Here is a 16,124-nt window from a genome sequence, read left to right on the forward strand (position 1 = left end):
CCTCCAGCTGACCATATTCCATCATCATTTTGAGTTGCCTCCCACTTTTCTCATCCTCTCTTTACTTCTGTTGAGCCACCCTTCTCATACATAGTTGGAAATTCTGTCAAGTTGGGCCTTTCACTCTGGACCACCATTAGAGATAGAGTTACAGTGGCACGTCATCCCGGAGGCTGCCTGGCTGTGCCTTCACAGCTGCGTCAGCTGGGGGCACTGCCTCTGCCAACCACTGTAATGCCTCTAGTGTGAGCTGGACAAGGTACTACAGCAGTTTCTGCAGGGAATTGTACTGATTCTAGCAAACTGCGTATTTCCTCTCCATTGGATACTCTCTGTCCTGCTGATGTGAAAAATCCCTGCTCTTTCCAAATCATTCCTGCTGCATGACAAACACCAAAAGCATATCAAGTATTAAATGTATAGCTGTTAACTCATTTCCCTCTTCCCAGATGTGCAGCATGAGCCAAGGCTGTTCCCTGTGTGCTCCTCCTTGCTGGGAGCAGTTCTGCTTCTGTTACCTGCCCCTGCCATCCCCAGGGATGGTCTAGACCATCACTGTCCTTGCAGGTAGCAGGATGAGCCCAGAACTAGATCTGGGTTATGTGGGGGAACATCAGTTAATGAAAATCTTCATCCCTTGCTCAGACTGGAGATGTGCTTTTCCATCGTCAGGTAGAGGCATTCAGATCACTGGATTCAAGGTGTTGCATCTTTTTAAGAGTGCAGTTAGGAAGATTTGTTGTTGTGACAGAGCTCGGGTGGGATACTGTTCCAACAGTATCTCTACCACATGTGGGACATGGACTGTTGCAGGATGTCCCAGGGTAAGGGGGTGGCTTTTCTCTGATGTTGTTTCTGCTGCTTCTGCTACCGATTCGTGCCAGGTGCTCCCACTGCAACTGGATCAAGATGAACTGAGGAGTATGTGACTCTGGTGGGCTCCCACTTTCTATGTTACTACTCCAGTAGTAGGCCATTTCTTTATGCCCATGTGCACCCCCCCCCCCCCCCCCCCCAAGATATACGTACATGTAATTTTTTTTCAGTAGCAAAAATCTTTTCCTTTCCTTTTCACTGAAGGGGCAGTACAAAGCATTAGGCAACAGAACCAGTTTCCTGCTCAGGAAGGACCTTTTGTCCATTGTCCTGGAAGAAAATGAAAGTTTTCCCAAGTTAATAGAAATAATATTAGTGTAAGAAGGTTTCCTGCCGCTCTGCCCATGCCACTAGTCCCAGCCATAGGTGATGCCCTCCCTTCATAAACAGAACATAGCAGATCTTCAAGAACAGCTACAACAGTTCTCCTTATTCCGGGGGAGGTCTTCAAATATTATTTGTATGTTTATCATCCCTTCACCTAATATAAATGTACATGCAGAAAAATGTGCTTTAATAAATATTATTTTAGAAATATACAAAAATAGCAATGTTATAAGCAAGTGCATGTCCACAGGGAATCTCATATACATACAAAAATAAAGTGGTGTGTGAGCTGACACACACCTGGAGAATGTACTCCATTGTATTTCTAGTTTACACCCCAACAATGCATTCAAATTGTTACAGCTAAATCTGAATTCACAAAAAATATAAGTTTTCCAGGAAAACTGACACAAGCAGCACACATTTGGAAGCTGAGGTGCCTCAGGATGCAGATCTACCCGAATCTCCCTTTCTGAGGAGGTCCCGTGTGCACAGTGACCCAGAGGGAGCAGCTCCCTCCGTGCAGGTTTGTGTCCCAGAGACATGGCCCTCCTGGGAGCTGGAACAAAAGCTTTCCACAAGCCCACAATATTTTTTTAAAACCAACTCTTAGATTAAAACGTCTTGAAGGAATCACCAAACGTTAAATACTCTTTCTAGCACACGATTTTTTTTATAGCTTCCCACTGTATCTTTTAAAATGCTTCAACCACTCTTCCTCAGCCTTTTTCCTCCGAGCACACCTCAGCCCAGCCCGCCGAGCACCCGCAGTCCCCTGGGAGCCGCTGCGGACACGGCGCCAGCCTGACCCCGCTGCCGCCGCTGCCCGCCGTTCCGCGGAGCCGCGGGGGCGCCCGCGGGAGCGGCATCGCTGCGCCCGGCTGCTCCCGCGGGCACCGCTCCCGGCACAGCGGAGGGTTGTTCTGCACAGCCTCGGTCAAGGGCGGCTTCTTTGCCATGCCGGGACTTATTCCCGCCTTTTCAAGCACTAAGAGGGACTTGAACCGCCTTTTTACATTCCAAGAAATATACTTTACCGCCTTCTGTGTGTGCCTCCCGAGGGGCTCCAATCCCCCCAGGAGTGTCACCAAATTTGAGCAAAATGACGCTCCAACAGAGGGGCCCAGGTCCACCCTTAGCAAATGCGCTCAGGGAATTTGAACGGCCACGCTCAGGCTCCTCCCTGCTCCAAAGATGCAGGTGAACTCGCCTGGTAGCAGCATTTTTGTGCTTGGAGAAGGAAAGACTCCAAAGGTGGTGGCCTGTGGGTCTCACCTACATCGACAAACTATTAAGCAAACTTTCCTGTTTGACCAGTCTGATTGCCACTCTGGGCGTCCCACTGGCACTGCCCCAGACTGTCACTGTTGGGACTGAAGCCCTCTCACAGCAGCTCCAGTGACTCCAGAAGGGCCCCCGTGACTCTCCACACACCCTGCAGCTCTCTCTGCAGCTGCACACTGCCTGTGCTCTTCAACAGCCAGCGAGGGTCCTACTAGCCCCAAACACTTTATTAAACTCTCTGGAGTCCACATGCTGAAGAGCTGTCAGGTCTATGCCATCTGCTTGTTTTTCTAATATGGTATAAACTTGCTCAAAATGGTCACCTAAGATGCTTGAAGCTTGTCCTGAGAGCATGAATCCCTGCGGTGTCCCAGAGACACAGCCACCTGCCTGGGATTCTTGAGCCAGGATTTCCCCTTCCCTCCCTCTTAGTGGGATCTGAACCCCTGGGAGTCCGTGAGCACTCTCAGGGAGCCACCCCAGAACACTCTGCTTGGGAGGTGTCCCTGGTAAAGGTGCAGGTGCAAAGCTGTGCCAGGCACGTCCACAAGAAATTCAATTTGTGCTCAGTGCTGCTGACCACCAGCAGAAGAGCTGATGCTACTGGGAGAGTTCTGGCACTCCTGTGTCTGCCAGGCACCCTGAGGCATTGAGAGCCAGGGGATGACTTTGAAAGTATGACCCTTGCTAGTGCTGGTGAGGCCGAGAGCTGGGCTGGGGGCGCCTGGAGAGTGCTGGTGAGTGGGGAACTTTTCTCTTGCTTTCAGTTTGCAGTTCCTTGGCTGTGTGGCAGGTTTCTGTTCTCAGTGGGGATTTGCCAATTTGATTTTTTGGTTTTGTACCATACACTGGTAATGGGGGGCTCAGGTGATGCCTCCGGCTAACTCACTCCAGCACCCTGGTGCCAAGGATGCGCGGTTCAGCTCGCCCATCCAAGTTGGTGCAGCTCTGTGTACACACAAACACCTTTCCTTTTTGCCAAAGAGCGATTTGGATTCCGCTGAAGGATAAAAATGGGCTTGAGGCTCTGCAGTCATGTCTCCCGATGGCTGTTGTTACTGTTCAGAGGGAGGTCTGTGCAGCATGCTGAGCCTATCCTCACTTTTTGGGGCCACAAACACAGCTGACTCGAAATGTTGGTGCCTGATGCACAACTTCATCTTGATCTAATAATGCTCTGTGAGAATCCCGGGTCAATCTGATTCTACCGACAGCTCCAAGCTCGGCACTTAGGAGCACGCCAGCTCCGTGCCACCCATTGGAGCACAGCCCCAGTCTGTCCCACAGTGCTGCTGGCCCCCAAACCCCCATCCCACCGTGTCCAGACCCTGCAGCCTTTGTTCTCACACCACCCTCACCTTCAGAAGGAGCCCTTACAGCAGCCCTCAGTGGGGTTTTGCTGGGGGGTCTTGAAGTCCCGGGTGGCTTATGCCACCAGGAGCTGCTGACACAGGAGGAACCTTCCCTGCAGGAACCACGGCTGGTTTTGGGTGCAGGAGCATTCGATAGCTGGAGGACGCTTCTGCTCCGGCAGCGCCGTGCTGGGTCTGTTGCTGTCGCTGGAGGGAGCCCTGTGATACCTCCCAGATGCTACCACGAACTGCAGTTGAAATGGTTGTTAAAAATGAAAGAGGTGGAGGATTTCAGATGAAAACAGACTCAGAACTGGCTTCTGCAGAGGGACCTTGAAGGGGGCCGAGGATGCCACAAGCTCCAGTGTGGCACCGATGGCCCTGGGGCATGGCTGGCACTGACACTCATGGAATGTGGAGACTCGTGCAGCAGAACAGGCAAAACTGAGACTCACAGGAAAGCAGAAGCTGTGATCCCTAGGATAGGCAAGGTTTAGGGCATTTAGCATTTGCCAATTTGGCATTTACCAAACCCTGGATGATGTCCGGTACTGACTGGCACCATCCACCAGGCACCTCCCGTAGGTCAAATGCACCACAGGGGAGCAAACCCCAACTCTACAAAAAAACACCTGGTACTGCAGAAGAGCTCCTTCACCAGCTTCTATTCGATGCATAAATCCCACCTCGGTCTTATCACTTTAGCATCCAGACTAAAATATGCACTCTAGTATCTGCTGCTCCACTCAAGGACCAAGCAAGTTTTGAATTAAGCAAAGAGAATATTAAAAATGCATTTCTGAATGCAGCAGTGAGCACAGAGCTGGGTATAATGGGCTGTTTGCACAGTTGTGCTTGGAGCTATTAACCCTGGGATTTCCCCCAGGGAAGCAGGACAGATGTGGGAGCTGGGGCCACATTTAGGTACATCAGATATTTTTAGAGCCATGCAGGGGACTAGACCAGTCTCATCTCTTCTTCCTGCAACAAGCAGTTTTTCCTCTTTCTTCCTTGACCAGCCTTAGGAGCACCTAAGCTTTTCTCCTGTGATTATCTTCTATGATATTAGAGCTGAAGAAAAAATATAGATGGGATTGGGAGTACTGCTGGAATTTACCTCCATCACCTTAAATAGCCCTGCTCCATCCCCAGCTCATTTCATTCTGACATCTATAATCACCCCCATAGAAGTTACAATAAATACTTTTGGAGATGACTACACAGATGTGGTATGAGCAGCTAAAAGGCTGCTATTTAGTGGTGCTTGCCCTCAGCAGCTGACTTTGTTGGGCCTGAATCATCCAGACTTCAGCCTCTGCTCATTTTCAAAGACTTGGCACAGGCTTTTCCAGCTACTTCCAAGGAATATTCTCGTTGTCCAAAGGTCTGCCATCAGGGAATAAGAAAACCCAACACATCAGCACTTATAAGCTTCCTGCCCCACAGCCTAATTTCCAGGAAAAAAAGGAATTTAGGAGCCCATAAACTTCAAGCAGACTAAAAGCTGATGCTGGGCCCTATAGCAGCAATTTATCTCAGAGCTCTATAAGGCTACAGCTGAACATGGAGGCCAGAAGGGAGCAGAGGGCTCAGGTCACAATTCCAACAAAGGAAGTTTTCAAATGCAGAGTCCTCACAATGCTTCCACACACCTGCCATCAGGAAAATAAGGCAGGCAGGACACTTAAAGGCTTGTTTTTATTAAAAGACATCTTCAGAAAAGATACTTTAGTACAAAAAAAGTTTAAAATACACAAACTACACTTGCTTTCCTTTCCAGCATTAACATTTATAAATTACACCACATTGTTATTAACACTGCATTTAAATATGAAAACAAATTGAAACAGGGAATTCATCAACAAGGTCCAACATCCTACAAACAACTATGTACAGTATTTAGCAGCTAGGAGCTCTAGCAGAGTAGTCAATATGACTTCAATAGGGCAGGACGCTTGGGAAGCCCCAAGACTGCAGCTTGGCCTGTAAGTTTTCAGGGACCTGTTTTGGCCACCTCTCCCCAGACACGAAAGGCAGAGGTAATGGTACATACCCGATGAAGTGTGGCTCTGTGGAGAAACCCTGCGGTCCCCTGGCCTTTAGTACTGGGACACACATGTGGGACAGGTCCAGTCACTCTGCAAAGCATGAGCTGTCTCATGGAAGAAGGCAGCCCCTACTTTTGGGAGGCTGACAGTGACAGCAGGGCTGGTACCACACAGGGACAGTCCCTGCTCTGTATCTGTGCTGTTCCACTGCTTGTCCTACCCACCCCCAGCAGCACTGGCAGGCTCCAGGCACAGGACCCCAGGACCTGGCCCCTCAGGCAACCAGCTGCAGGATCTCACCCATCAACCTTAGAGCTGGAAGCAGTTTTCCCAGCTCCCAGCAAATTCCAGCACAGCCAGAAATACAGGTCTTCAAAGGGAAGGCAAGTGAGCCTGAGTTCCCCTTCTGCACAGGTCAACCTCAGCCCACCCGCCAAGCCCTGTACCTCAGGGGGACAGGGGCTGCACAGATGGAGCTGCCTGAGGCTCACTGCCCCCAGCCCCCACACAGGAAGGAGGCTCCAGGGGCTCTCACAGGAGGGTACATGGGACATCATTTGGGAACAACAGTGAAAGACAGGACATAGCAAGGATCCACACCCACTGCTGTGGTCCAGAGCAGAGACACTTCACATGCCCACCTGCCCCAGGCCCAGCTCATCAACACAGCACAGAAATGTTAAGACAGGATAGAAAGCACCAAACGATTTGAACTTCCCACAGCAGCACGTGGCAGGTTAGAAGACCCTTGTGCATGCTCTGGAGGTGGATCTCCCTCCTGGGGCTCCTCTTCAGGTTTGGGAGCTCCCATCCAGGGGTTTTGGCAATGTGGAGCTGTTTTACTTTTAGCGAGGAGCAGTGTCATGCCTCTAAAGAGCTTCTAACCAAGGAAGGGGAGGTTGTTTTCTGTAAACACCGAGTGATGGAGCTCAGGTCCATGCTCCACAGAGAAAGTCTCAAGTAGCAACTTTAGGGCTCTGCTTCCAGCGCTGCAGGTTGGATTTTCATGATGGTTGACTTCAGGGGGTAATACCTGCCCTTCCATGTCTTCCAAAAGATGCCCTGCTTGCGCTCATGCCTCTGCCGGGGGATGGAGCGGAAGTACTTCCCATTGAGGTTGGCATGGCCACAGGTGCTGAACCACCAGCCACCTACAAGGGCAATGAAGAGACAATTTTAATAGAAATTCCAGACAGAAAAACCCAGGTTCAAGGCAGCTGATGCCCTATTTCCCCCACTTTTCCAGAGCTTCAGGATCTTACAAGACCCTTCATGTACAGTCAAGGAGTCCCGTGCACTGGGGAACCTTTCACAGATCCTACATTACTTCAGGCTGCATCTGCAAATCCAGTCTGCTCCTCCTTATGTGAAAAACCTTCAGCAGCCAGGGCAAGAGAGGCCTCTGCTCTGCTTGAAAAAGTTCCAAGCAAAGTGGCAGACAGCAAAGCTGTTATGAGGACAGATGCTTGGTCCAAGACCTGAATCATAAACCCTGCCTCAGCTTCAGATTCCCTCTTGGTTCCCTGCACAGTTCCTCCCAAAGAAGCAGCTGTCCCAGGGAAGTAGGGGACAAGACCAGCTCAACAGCAAAGGGGTCTAGTGCCACAGGGTTTGTGTCCCACTGGACCACTGCCAGACAGGGGAGGACTGAAAGGGAAGTGCACATACTAGGACAGAAGACCTCAGACTGACCTGAGAGGTGTTTGGCACAGTTTGTGTCAGCTTTAAGGTCATGGTCACGATCCCGAGTGGAGAAGGGCAGCTGCCTGAATTCCCCAATGGCGTTTTCCAGCTCTCCAGACAGAGGCCCCAGCAGGTTGAGTGTGTAGGCTGTGCTCTCACCACCAAGACTGAAGACAAACTGAACCACCTGGGAATTCCCCTCCCAGTCTTCCAGCTCGATCAGGAGATTGTATTTTCCCTCTTGGACAAGATGATGTATCTTCTCCAAGCCCAGCCAAAAGTCACCTGAAATAAGACTCATGACATTAGGTGCAGGGACACAAACATGCCATGAAAAGTAGAGTTGTGAGCAAACTCCAGAGACAAACAGAGATAACCTAGGACACTGCAGCATGAGAGTCACTGTCTGGTACCTGCAGGATACATCAGGAAGATCCAGGATCCCTGGTCTGCAAGCAGTGTCCCCCCCGCTTCAGCCCATGTCTATGCTCCAGCACAGAGCTCCAGAGGCCAGCAAGGGGAATAACTTTTGCTAAGCTTCCCTTATCCCACCGTGAGAAAACATAGACACCATTATCCACCTACCATGAAGGTCTCCAAAGCCATTCTTGTAGGCATCCCACAGCTGGTCAAAGTCTACAGAGCCATCCACGCGCCTCTGGACCACTGTCCAGCCACCATCTGTGGGAAGAGAAAACACAGTCACTTGAGGTTACCATTTACAAGGGCACCCTCCTAAGTGCTGCGGGACACTGCACAGCTTTACCTGCAGTCATGTCACAGTAGACTTTGAAGGGCTGAGATCCTGCAGGCTGCACCTGGAAAATGCCACTGCTTTGCTGCCCAGCCAGGAAGAGCTGGTGGCAACCCTCTGGGAGCTCTGCAGGGGAAGAAAAAAGCAACTGAGGAGATGGCCACAAACCCCACTTCCTCAGCAGGTTGCTCCTACCATGGCCCCGGCACTTGCAGCCCTGGTCACAAGCCCAGTCAACTGCGCACAGCAGTGGCTGTAGCTCTGGAACATATGCTGGGGACAATGGCCCCTGACTTCAGCATCTTTAAACACTGAGACCCCACATCTTCCCTTTTATTCAAACAGAGCTCCTTGGGCTTTCATCCAAGGCAGAAGCCAGGCTTTGGGCCAGGCTGCAGTGACCTCAGCTGGAGAGCAGGGCTCCTCATCAAGGAGAGACAAAGGAGCTTCCCAGGTATTTATGGCAACTTCAGGGCTTCACCCTGAAGTTACAATAGGAGGTAAGAGGGCTTCACCCGCAGACAGGAGCAGCCCATTTGGGGTGGGGCAACACCAGGGCCAAGCATCCCCATCCCACACAAGGCTGAAGCAGGGTCAAGGAGCCTCAGGGGTATAAAGACAAAGTCCTGGCATCAGGAAGGTGGCTGAGCATCCAGCACATGACCTCTTTCTCCCAGCAACTGTGGTGGCCCCAGCCAGATATCCTGCTAGGCAACCTGCCACCAGCAGGCACAGCACCAGGCTAGGGTGACCCTTTTTCCAAGAGACAGTGACTAAGGCAAGGAAGGGGAGGGTGGAGTCTGGGAGCCCCAGCTCATTGCAGGAGTGAATTGCCCAGGGTGAAGCCACACCCTGCTTCATCCCCCTCCATCCCCAGGGATGGTCCGTCTGCCCTGCAGGGACTTTGCCCAGAGCTGCCAGCAAAGCACCTTTTCAACAGCACTGATAAAAGTCCATCCAGGAACCATCACGCACAGAACTTGGGAGAGATGAGCCGTGGGGAGCCTGTTACAACACCTGAGTCAAAAGGCCACAGGAGGATGTGCAGGGACTTCAGCCCTAGGCTGCCGCACAGTCAAGGGGCTCTTTGTCAGCAGGGACAGGTGTCCCAATCACCCCCAGACAAAGGGGGCCTGTTCTCCCCAGGCCAGGGAGGATGGGTTGTAGCTCTGGCTACCCTGGCTCACAGCTGCTGCCAGCATGACCCTGAGACATACAAGAAATATCAAGACAAGCCCTGGGTTATGCTGGGGTGCCGACTGTGGGGTCCCCTCGCAGTAGCTGCCCCAGGGTCAGGGCTGACACCATGATCCAGAGCAGCAGCAGGGAGAAGGGCTTCCTCCAACAGCCAGGGGCTTCCTGGGGGCAGATAGACGGGGAGAAAAAGGGCCTTTGAGCTGCCAAGAGCAAAAGCAGCCCCTGCAGAGCATCACCCCGTCCCATCCTCACTGGGTGCTGGGGAGCCTTCATGCTGCATAGGGGTGAAGAGCAGAGCCCCAGTTGGAGGAAAGGTTGGGGGGACCCAAGGGACAAATATGACACCTGCCATCACCTTTCACCCATTTCCAACATATTCCTCCCTTCACCTCCCCCTCCCCCACAAAATTTCCCTTCCTCAGCAGAGGCAGCCCCTCTCCCACAGCCAGCACAGCTGGCGGTTGCACCCCTTGCACCCCCAGGGCAGGATTGGTGTCACCATAGTGCACCACAGGACAAGCTGTGCTCCAGCCCTACCCTGAACCCATAACACAGGGATTGAGGGCATTGTGCATCAAGGATCAAAATCACACAGGGCCCCCAAGCAATGCAAGGGCTGAGTGCATCCCGAATATCCCCACTTTCTGGGTAAATGCAGGCAGGGAAGCAAACCAGGCTCAGAGGAAGGAACACCCCAGCCAGAAGCCCCTGCTCATATTGCCACAGCAGGAATGTGCTGGGCTTGCCAAGCTCCTCACCTTCTCTCCCACTGCATCTCCCAGCATGGGTGGGATAGTGCTAGGATGTTTAGTGGTCCCAGCATGCAAAGGTCAATTCCACCTCTGCCTGTTTCTCATTTCTGGTCCTTGCCTGCACTCAATCCCTGTTCCCCTGGTGCCACAGCTGAACGAGATGCAGCTGTTTGAACAGCCTCTGCTCAATCTTTTTGTTTGAGGAACACGGCTGTTAGTTCCAGTTCATGTTGCACATCCAAATGGCACCAGCAGAACAAGCCCTCCTGACTACTCCTGTGTTTTCTTTACCCTCCCCCTTTATTTAGCCAAGCAACACAACAAGGCTGGATCTACCTTAGGCCCCATGTACACCCAACAGGATTTCCAGCCACAACACAGGGGAAGGTCATTAACCTGGTATAAACACCCATCCTCAGGGATGGCAGGGCATGAGGGTATGCCTAGAGCTGCCTGCATTGCCTCCCCCTCTCCCACCCCAACCTAACCCCATTATTTTGGAGTCTCAGTGCCACAGGGAGAGTATGAGGAGGGCTCTACCTTTCCCCTACTCGGCTGGCTGCCAGCAAGCAGAGGCTCTGCCCAAAGACGTGATCCTCTTTCTGCAAGCTATTAAACCTCTCACTCTCCAGGCAGCTTTGAGCCTTCAACTTTCACATACTTGGCCCCATGCCAGCCCTGCCCTGAAAAAACTTGTGTTCACTGGATGAAAATAAAAGGGTCTTTCTACAAGGGCTGCTGGCAGAGTTCATTGCTGCTCCCCAGGGCCATGCCAGCACCAGGCTCTGCCTGACAATAGCCCGGGAGCCGCCAGCACAAGCCTCCCCGGCACTCCCGTGCTCTGAAAGTGGCCACAAGCTTTCCTGGGCAGAGGGCACAGGGCCAGCCTCTGTGCTTTAGGATTTGACAGAAAACTCACTTGGCTTGCTAATGAAAGGAAGCCAGTTTGTTTTCTGTCAGTGATACCAGCATCAGGGATTAGGCAAGGAAAAGGGAAGCTCACAGCTGGCAGGACAGAATTGGCATGTTCCAGGGTCTTTCCATCAGGGACACTGCAGCACTGGAAGGTGCTGAGCTCACACAGCACCCCTAGGGGCTCTAGCTCTTGCTGCCTTCCATGATGCATCACAAACATTTCTGTAGCCAGCATCAGCCAGAACATCCTACACTTGCACCAGCAAGTAGCAAAGGTCCCAACCCACCTCCTTGCACCCCACTTTCAGCATAACCTGAGAGTGGAATCAAGGGTTATATTAACATCTAGATAACCTCTAAAGGTCTCTTTCCACCCAAATTGTTCTATGCAGGCAACTCACAAGGCAGAGCTTAGGAAAAAATCTAAGGCTGAGAGAAGTTGTGAGAGAGCTTTCTGGCTCAGAACTGCTGCTCTGAGTAAGGTTGTCCCTGCCCAGCCCCACTGAGCTGTGCCCCAGAAGGAGTTTGAAGCCTCACATCCCACCTCTCTTCTTGTCCATGTGGACAAGCCCTTTGTTCTGCTCACCCAACTTTCAGACACATCAGTGACAGCTCCAGCCTCCACAAATTATCATGTTTTCTCATAACCATCCCTGCATCAGGCCTTGAGCAGGAACTCCCCATGCCTCCTCATCCTGCCTGGTTTCTGTTTTCCTCCTGCTGAAGATCCCTAGACAGTGGCACAGGCAGAGCCAGCACTGTGATGTACCTGATACAGCATGACAGCAGCAGCTCCTGGCCAGCAAACCCTGCAGGGACATCAATTCTTATCTGAAGGGAGGCTGCAGGGCATGGCACAGCTGGGGATACCTGCTCTGCTGCCCTTTGCTCTGCAGGAGCCCCTCCAGTCTTGCTGCACGGGGAGAAGATGCTCCAGGCAAAGCCAGGAGTTGCAGATGCAGCCACCACTCACTTGCTCCAGTGCCCATTTCTGAGGGCTGTGAGCATCCACTGCAACTCACCACCTTCAGCTAAGGATAGTGTGAGCTGAGACACTTGTGTTTCATGAATGAGCTCTAAATAGGAGCCAAGGGAGAGAGACACACAAGCATACAGCTCTGCTCTCAGGCCAGGGCTCACTAACCCTCCCCTCCTCCCACAGACAGCAAAGCAGATCCTGCCTGGTGAAGTGTGAGCAGGTGAACAAGAGTTAACTCAAAAGAGCTGAGACCCTCCTCTCCTCAGCCCACACCTGCCAATCCTTTCCAACAAATACCTGTTCTCAGGCTTTGTCTGCTCCCCACTGCATTCCTAACACCAGGCAGGAAAAAAGCCTCTTTAATCCTTAAATTCCTGCTGGACTAACACTGGCCCAGAAGGCAAGTCTGTGCTCCAGAACCCCTCACTCTGGCCATACTCCTAAGCTCCAGCTTTTCAAGCAAATCTCACATCCTTGCTCAGGACAAATGAACCTTTTGTTTCCAAAAGGTTCTAACTGCTACAGGTTTGCTCTGGCATGGATGAGCAGGGCGGCACAAGCAGATACTCACTCTGTGTCTGCATGGACTCCCCACTGCCATTCTGGCTCTGGTTGGTGAGGCTGAGGCTCTTCTTCAGGTTTATTTTCCATTTTGGAGACTGCGTTTTGTTGTGGTGTAGGGGAATTAGTAGATTGACCTAAAAAAAAAAAGCACAAGTCAGAATGGTTTTATATCGGCTTGTTTTCCACCCTGTTACACAGGGGAGCAGGTCAGCCACATGCCAGCCACTCCCTGAGCTGGGACTGAACTTGCCTGGAAATCTCGAGGAACAGGAGATGCCCAGTCCTAGCAAACCCAGAAATGATTGTGCTTTTTTCACACATATGCTAGCTAATTTATTCTGCAGATGAATGCAAAGGCAGAGGCCAGGGGGGGCTGTTCCCACCCACCAGTTCCTCCTATTGCTCCATGCAAACTCTCTGGAAGCTTGCAGGTTGCTACCCTCACATCACTGATGATACACTGCAGCCCGGGGACCAGAGCAGTGGCCCCTTTGGGGTCCCCAAAGGCAGGGAGCACCAGCAGAGCCACCAGTGCTGGGACAGCAGGGGTGTTCTGGACACCAGGGTGCCCAGAGCACGTAGGGCCAGTCTAGGGGCTGCAGCACAGGACAGGTGCTCACCTTGCTCTGCAAGCTTTTAATCTGCAGGTTCTGCTTGTCCAGCTTGTACTGCTGCTGCTTGATTTTCTGCAGAAGCTCCTCGATCCGCAGGTTCTGAGCATCCATCAGGGACTGCGGGGGAAGAGCCAGGTGAACCCCACAGCTCCGAGAAGCTCTGGCTATGCGCGACTCCCGGGAGGGTGCTCCCAGGACCTCTCTGCTCTCCTGAAGCTGATCCCCCCCACACTGCTCCCGATGTCCCGGGACAGCCGGGTCTCCCATCGCTCTTACCCGCAGTCGCTCCCGGTGTCCCCTAGCGGGTCTGGGGGTATGTCGTCCCCCCCTCCCCCCCCACGCTTCCCGCATCGGTGCCACTGGCGGGGCTCTGTCCTCTCTATCCCGCTCCACCCGGCCGGTGTTGGTCTGGTCCACCCTCCGCTCCTCCGGTGGATGCCGGTGGCCCCGCGCTCACCTGCAGCGCCCCCAGGTCCCGAGCGCTCTGGTTCCCAGCCGGCCGCGCCTGCAGCGCCAGACGGACCCGGCCCTCCAGCCGCTCCAGCCGGCCCTGGATCGCGTCCTTGTCAGCCGCCACCTCCTCCAGCCGCTGCCGCAGTGCCTCGGAGAGGTTGAGCAGCTGCCAGCCGCGGCCCTCCAGCTCCCGCACGCTTCCCCGCAGCCGCTCGCCGCGCTCCTGCGCCTCCCGCGCCTGCCGCAGCAGCCGCCCCAGAGAGCTGTTGTGGGCGCTCAGCCGCCCGCCCAGCTCCCGCAGCTGTCCCTTGGTGCGCTCCACGTGCTCCTTCAGGCCGTGCCCCAGCTGCAGCAGCCCGTGGGCCAGCACGTTGACCTCGTCCCAGGAGGCGAACTGCGCCCGCCGCTCCCGCCCGGCTCCCGCCGCCGCCCGCCGCTCGGCCCCGGCTCCCGGAGCGGGCGCGGGGGCCGCGGCCAGCCCCGCCGCGCACAGCAGCAGCGCTGCGCCGCCGAGCTGCATTGTACCCGTTTCGCTCCTCTACTCGCGCTGTTGCCGCCGCCCTGCTTTTATGCCCCCGTGGCGGGGAGGGTCCCGCACCGGCCCCTCCCCGCCCACCCGGCCCCGCCGCTTTGTTCGTCCTCTCCGTGGGCCGCGGCTCAGGCCCCGTATCCGCCGCCCGCTCCGAGTCTTGTCCGCCCTCGCCCGGGGCAGCCTTGGTCCCTGCCGCTGAACCCTGCCTGCACCAGTACTCATTGCTGTACCCATCCTTGTATCCATCCCCATCTCCATCTCCGTTCCTGTCCTTGTCCTCATCTCCATCCCTGTCCCCATTCCCCTCCTCATCCCATTCCTGTCCCTATTCCCATCTGCTTTCCTATCCTGTTCCTATCCCCATTCCAATCCCTACCCTATGCCCATACCCGTTCCCATCCCTGTCCCCATCCCTGTCCCCATGCCCATCCCTATTCCACCCATGCTGACTGTCCTGCCCCTCATCCTGCTCTGGGGACCCTGATCTGCACCAAGCCCTGATGCTTGGTCCCCCACTCCCGTGGAACCACCCGTGTCACCTTCTGAGGCCGTGCCCCTCCGACACCTGCGGGCCCTGGGCGGGAATACCCTGTGGCACAGGGCTCTGCTGGGGCCCCTGGCCTGGCACAGGTGGGTGCTGCCAACCCTGTAGAGGGGGTATGCTCAGTGTCAGCACCTTTGTACACCTGAGGGAAGCAGCATGTTCACTCCTCTAAACATTCCTGGTCCTCAAGAGCTACAAGGATGGATAGATTCATCTCTCACTACCCTCCCCCCACAGGTTGCAATCACCCCCCTGTGAAAAATGTGCATCTTATTTTATTTGCCAGTGTCTTCAACCCCGGTTTCTGGCTCTTCCTTCTTGTTCTGCTTTTTTCTTCTGTCTTAAAGGAATTTTCGAGTCCCTGTTTTCTCTCCATGAAGGAATTTACACACTGCGATGGAGCTGCTGTCGGCTCTGTTTGGATTGGAGCAGATGGAGCCCTTCTGCTCCCTCCCCACGGGTGCTTCCTCCTGCTGCCCCAGGGCTCTGTCCCTGCTCTGTGCCGCGCAGCCTCGAGCAGGGAACTGCCTCTCCTCCCACTCTGGATTTTGGAGCCAAATCCCTGCTTCCCACCGCTCACTGGGTCTGGCCGACGTGAGCCCCCCGGGACCAGGGCTGCAGGCCGCTGATTCCTGGGTCAAGCTCCTCCACTGAAGCCCACAGCAGTTCTGCCTCCATCCCACCACTGTCGCTCGGAGCCCTGCAGCTCAGGCATGGCCCCTGGAAAAGGCTTTTCGTCTCATCCGAAAACACCTGACTGGAGGACTTATCTTTCCAGGAGTCCCCATGCCATCTCCAAATATTCCCCAGGCTGATGCTGTTGGAAGGGTGAGTGAGAGACCTCAGTGAATGCCCCCAACAGCAACAGCTCAGGGTGGAGTCACAGAGGTTAAAGAGGAATTTTGGAAATTCCAGCAAGCATACACTCCAGAGAGTGCCAAGGCGCCTCCACGAGCCACTCTTTTCACATTTATTTCATGGTCAGAAGGATTTTTTCAAGTGAGGAAATAGGAAAAAAAAAACAAAACAAAACAAAACAAAAAAAACAGGTAGAAAACACTGCAGGAGAAAAAGAAACAATAAAAATGTGAATGTCTTTTTCCAAATCTTTGTGCTTTGGGGGAGTCCCTCTGTGCTGTCCCTGACACTATTGCTAGAGAGGAGCTGGGGACATAGAGATGGTAGTGGTGGGGAGGGGGTTCCACTGTCCCCCTCCGACAGCCTTCTCTGCAGGGTCTGAGGTCCCTGCA

The 16,124-nt window shown here is 53.7% G+C and overlaps 1 protein-coding gene across 1 annotated transcript; it reads right to left on the reverse strand.

The window, feature by feature from the left end:
• Positions 1-5,523: 5,523 nt before the first annotated feature.
• On the reverse strand, positions 5,524-14,322 carry ANGPTL4 (angiopoietin like 4). The gene is made up of 7 exons (XM_066205631.1): positions 13,803-14,322; positions 13,352-13,462; positions 12,739-12,865; positions 8,337-8,450; positions 8,156-8,251; positions 7,580-7,855; positions 5,524-7,038 (listed from the first exon to the last, which is right to left on the reverse strand). Exons 1-7 carry the CDS (start codon positions 14,316-14,318, stop codon positions 6,857-6,859), a joined length of 1,422 nt encoding a protein of 473 aa, XP_066061728.1. The 5' UTR covers positions 14,319-14,322; the 3' UTR covers positions 5,524-6,856.
• Between the last annotated feature and the right edge of the window lie 1,802 nt (positions 14,323-16,124).

This window comes from Chamaea fasciata, unplaced genomic scaffold, assembly GCF_029207755.1.
Source record: "Chamaea fasciata isolate MVZ Bird 193981 ecotype frontalis unplaced genomic scaffold, bChaFas1.0.hap1 SCAF_28, whole genome shotgun sequence".
NCBI classification, from domain to species: Eukaryota; Metazoa; Chordata; class Aves; order Passeriformes; family Sylviidae; genus Chamaea; species Chamaea fasciata.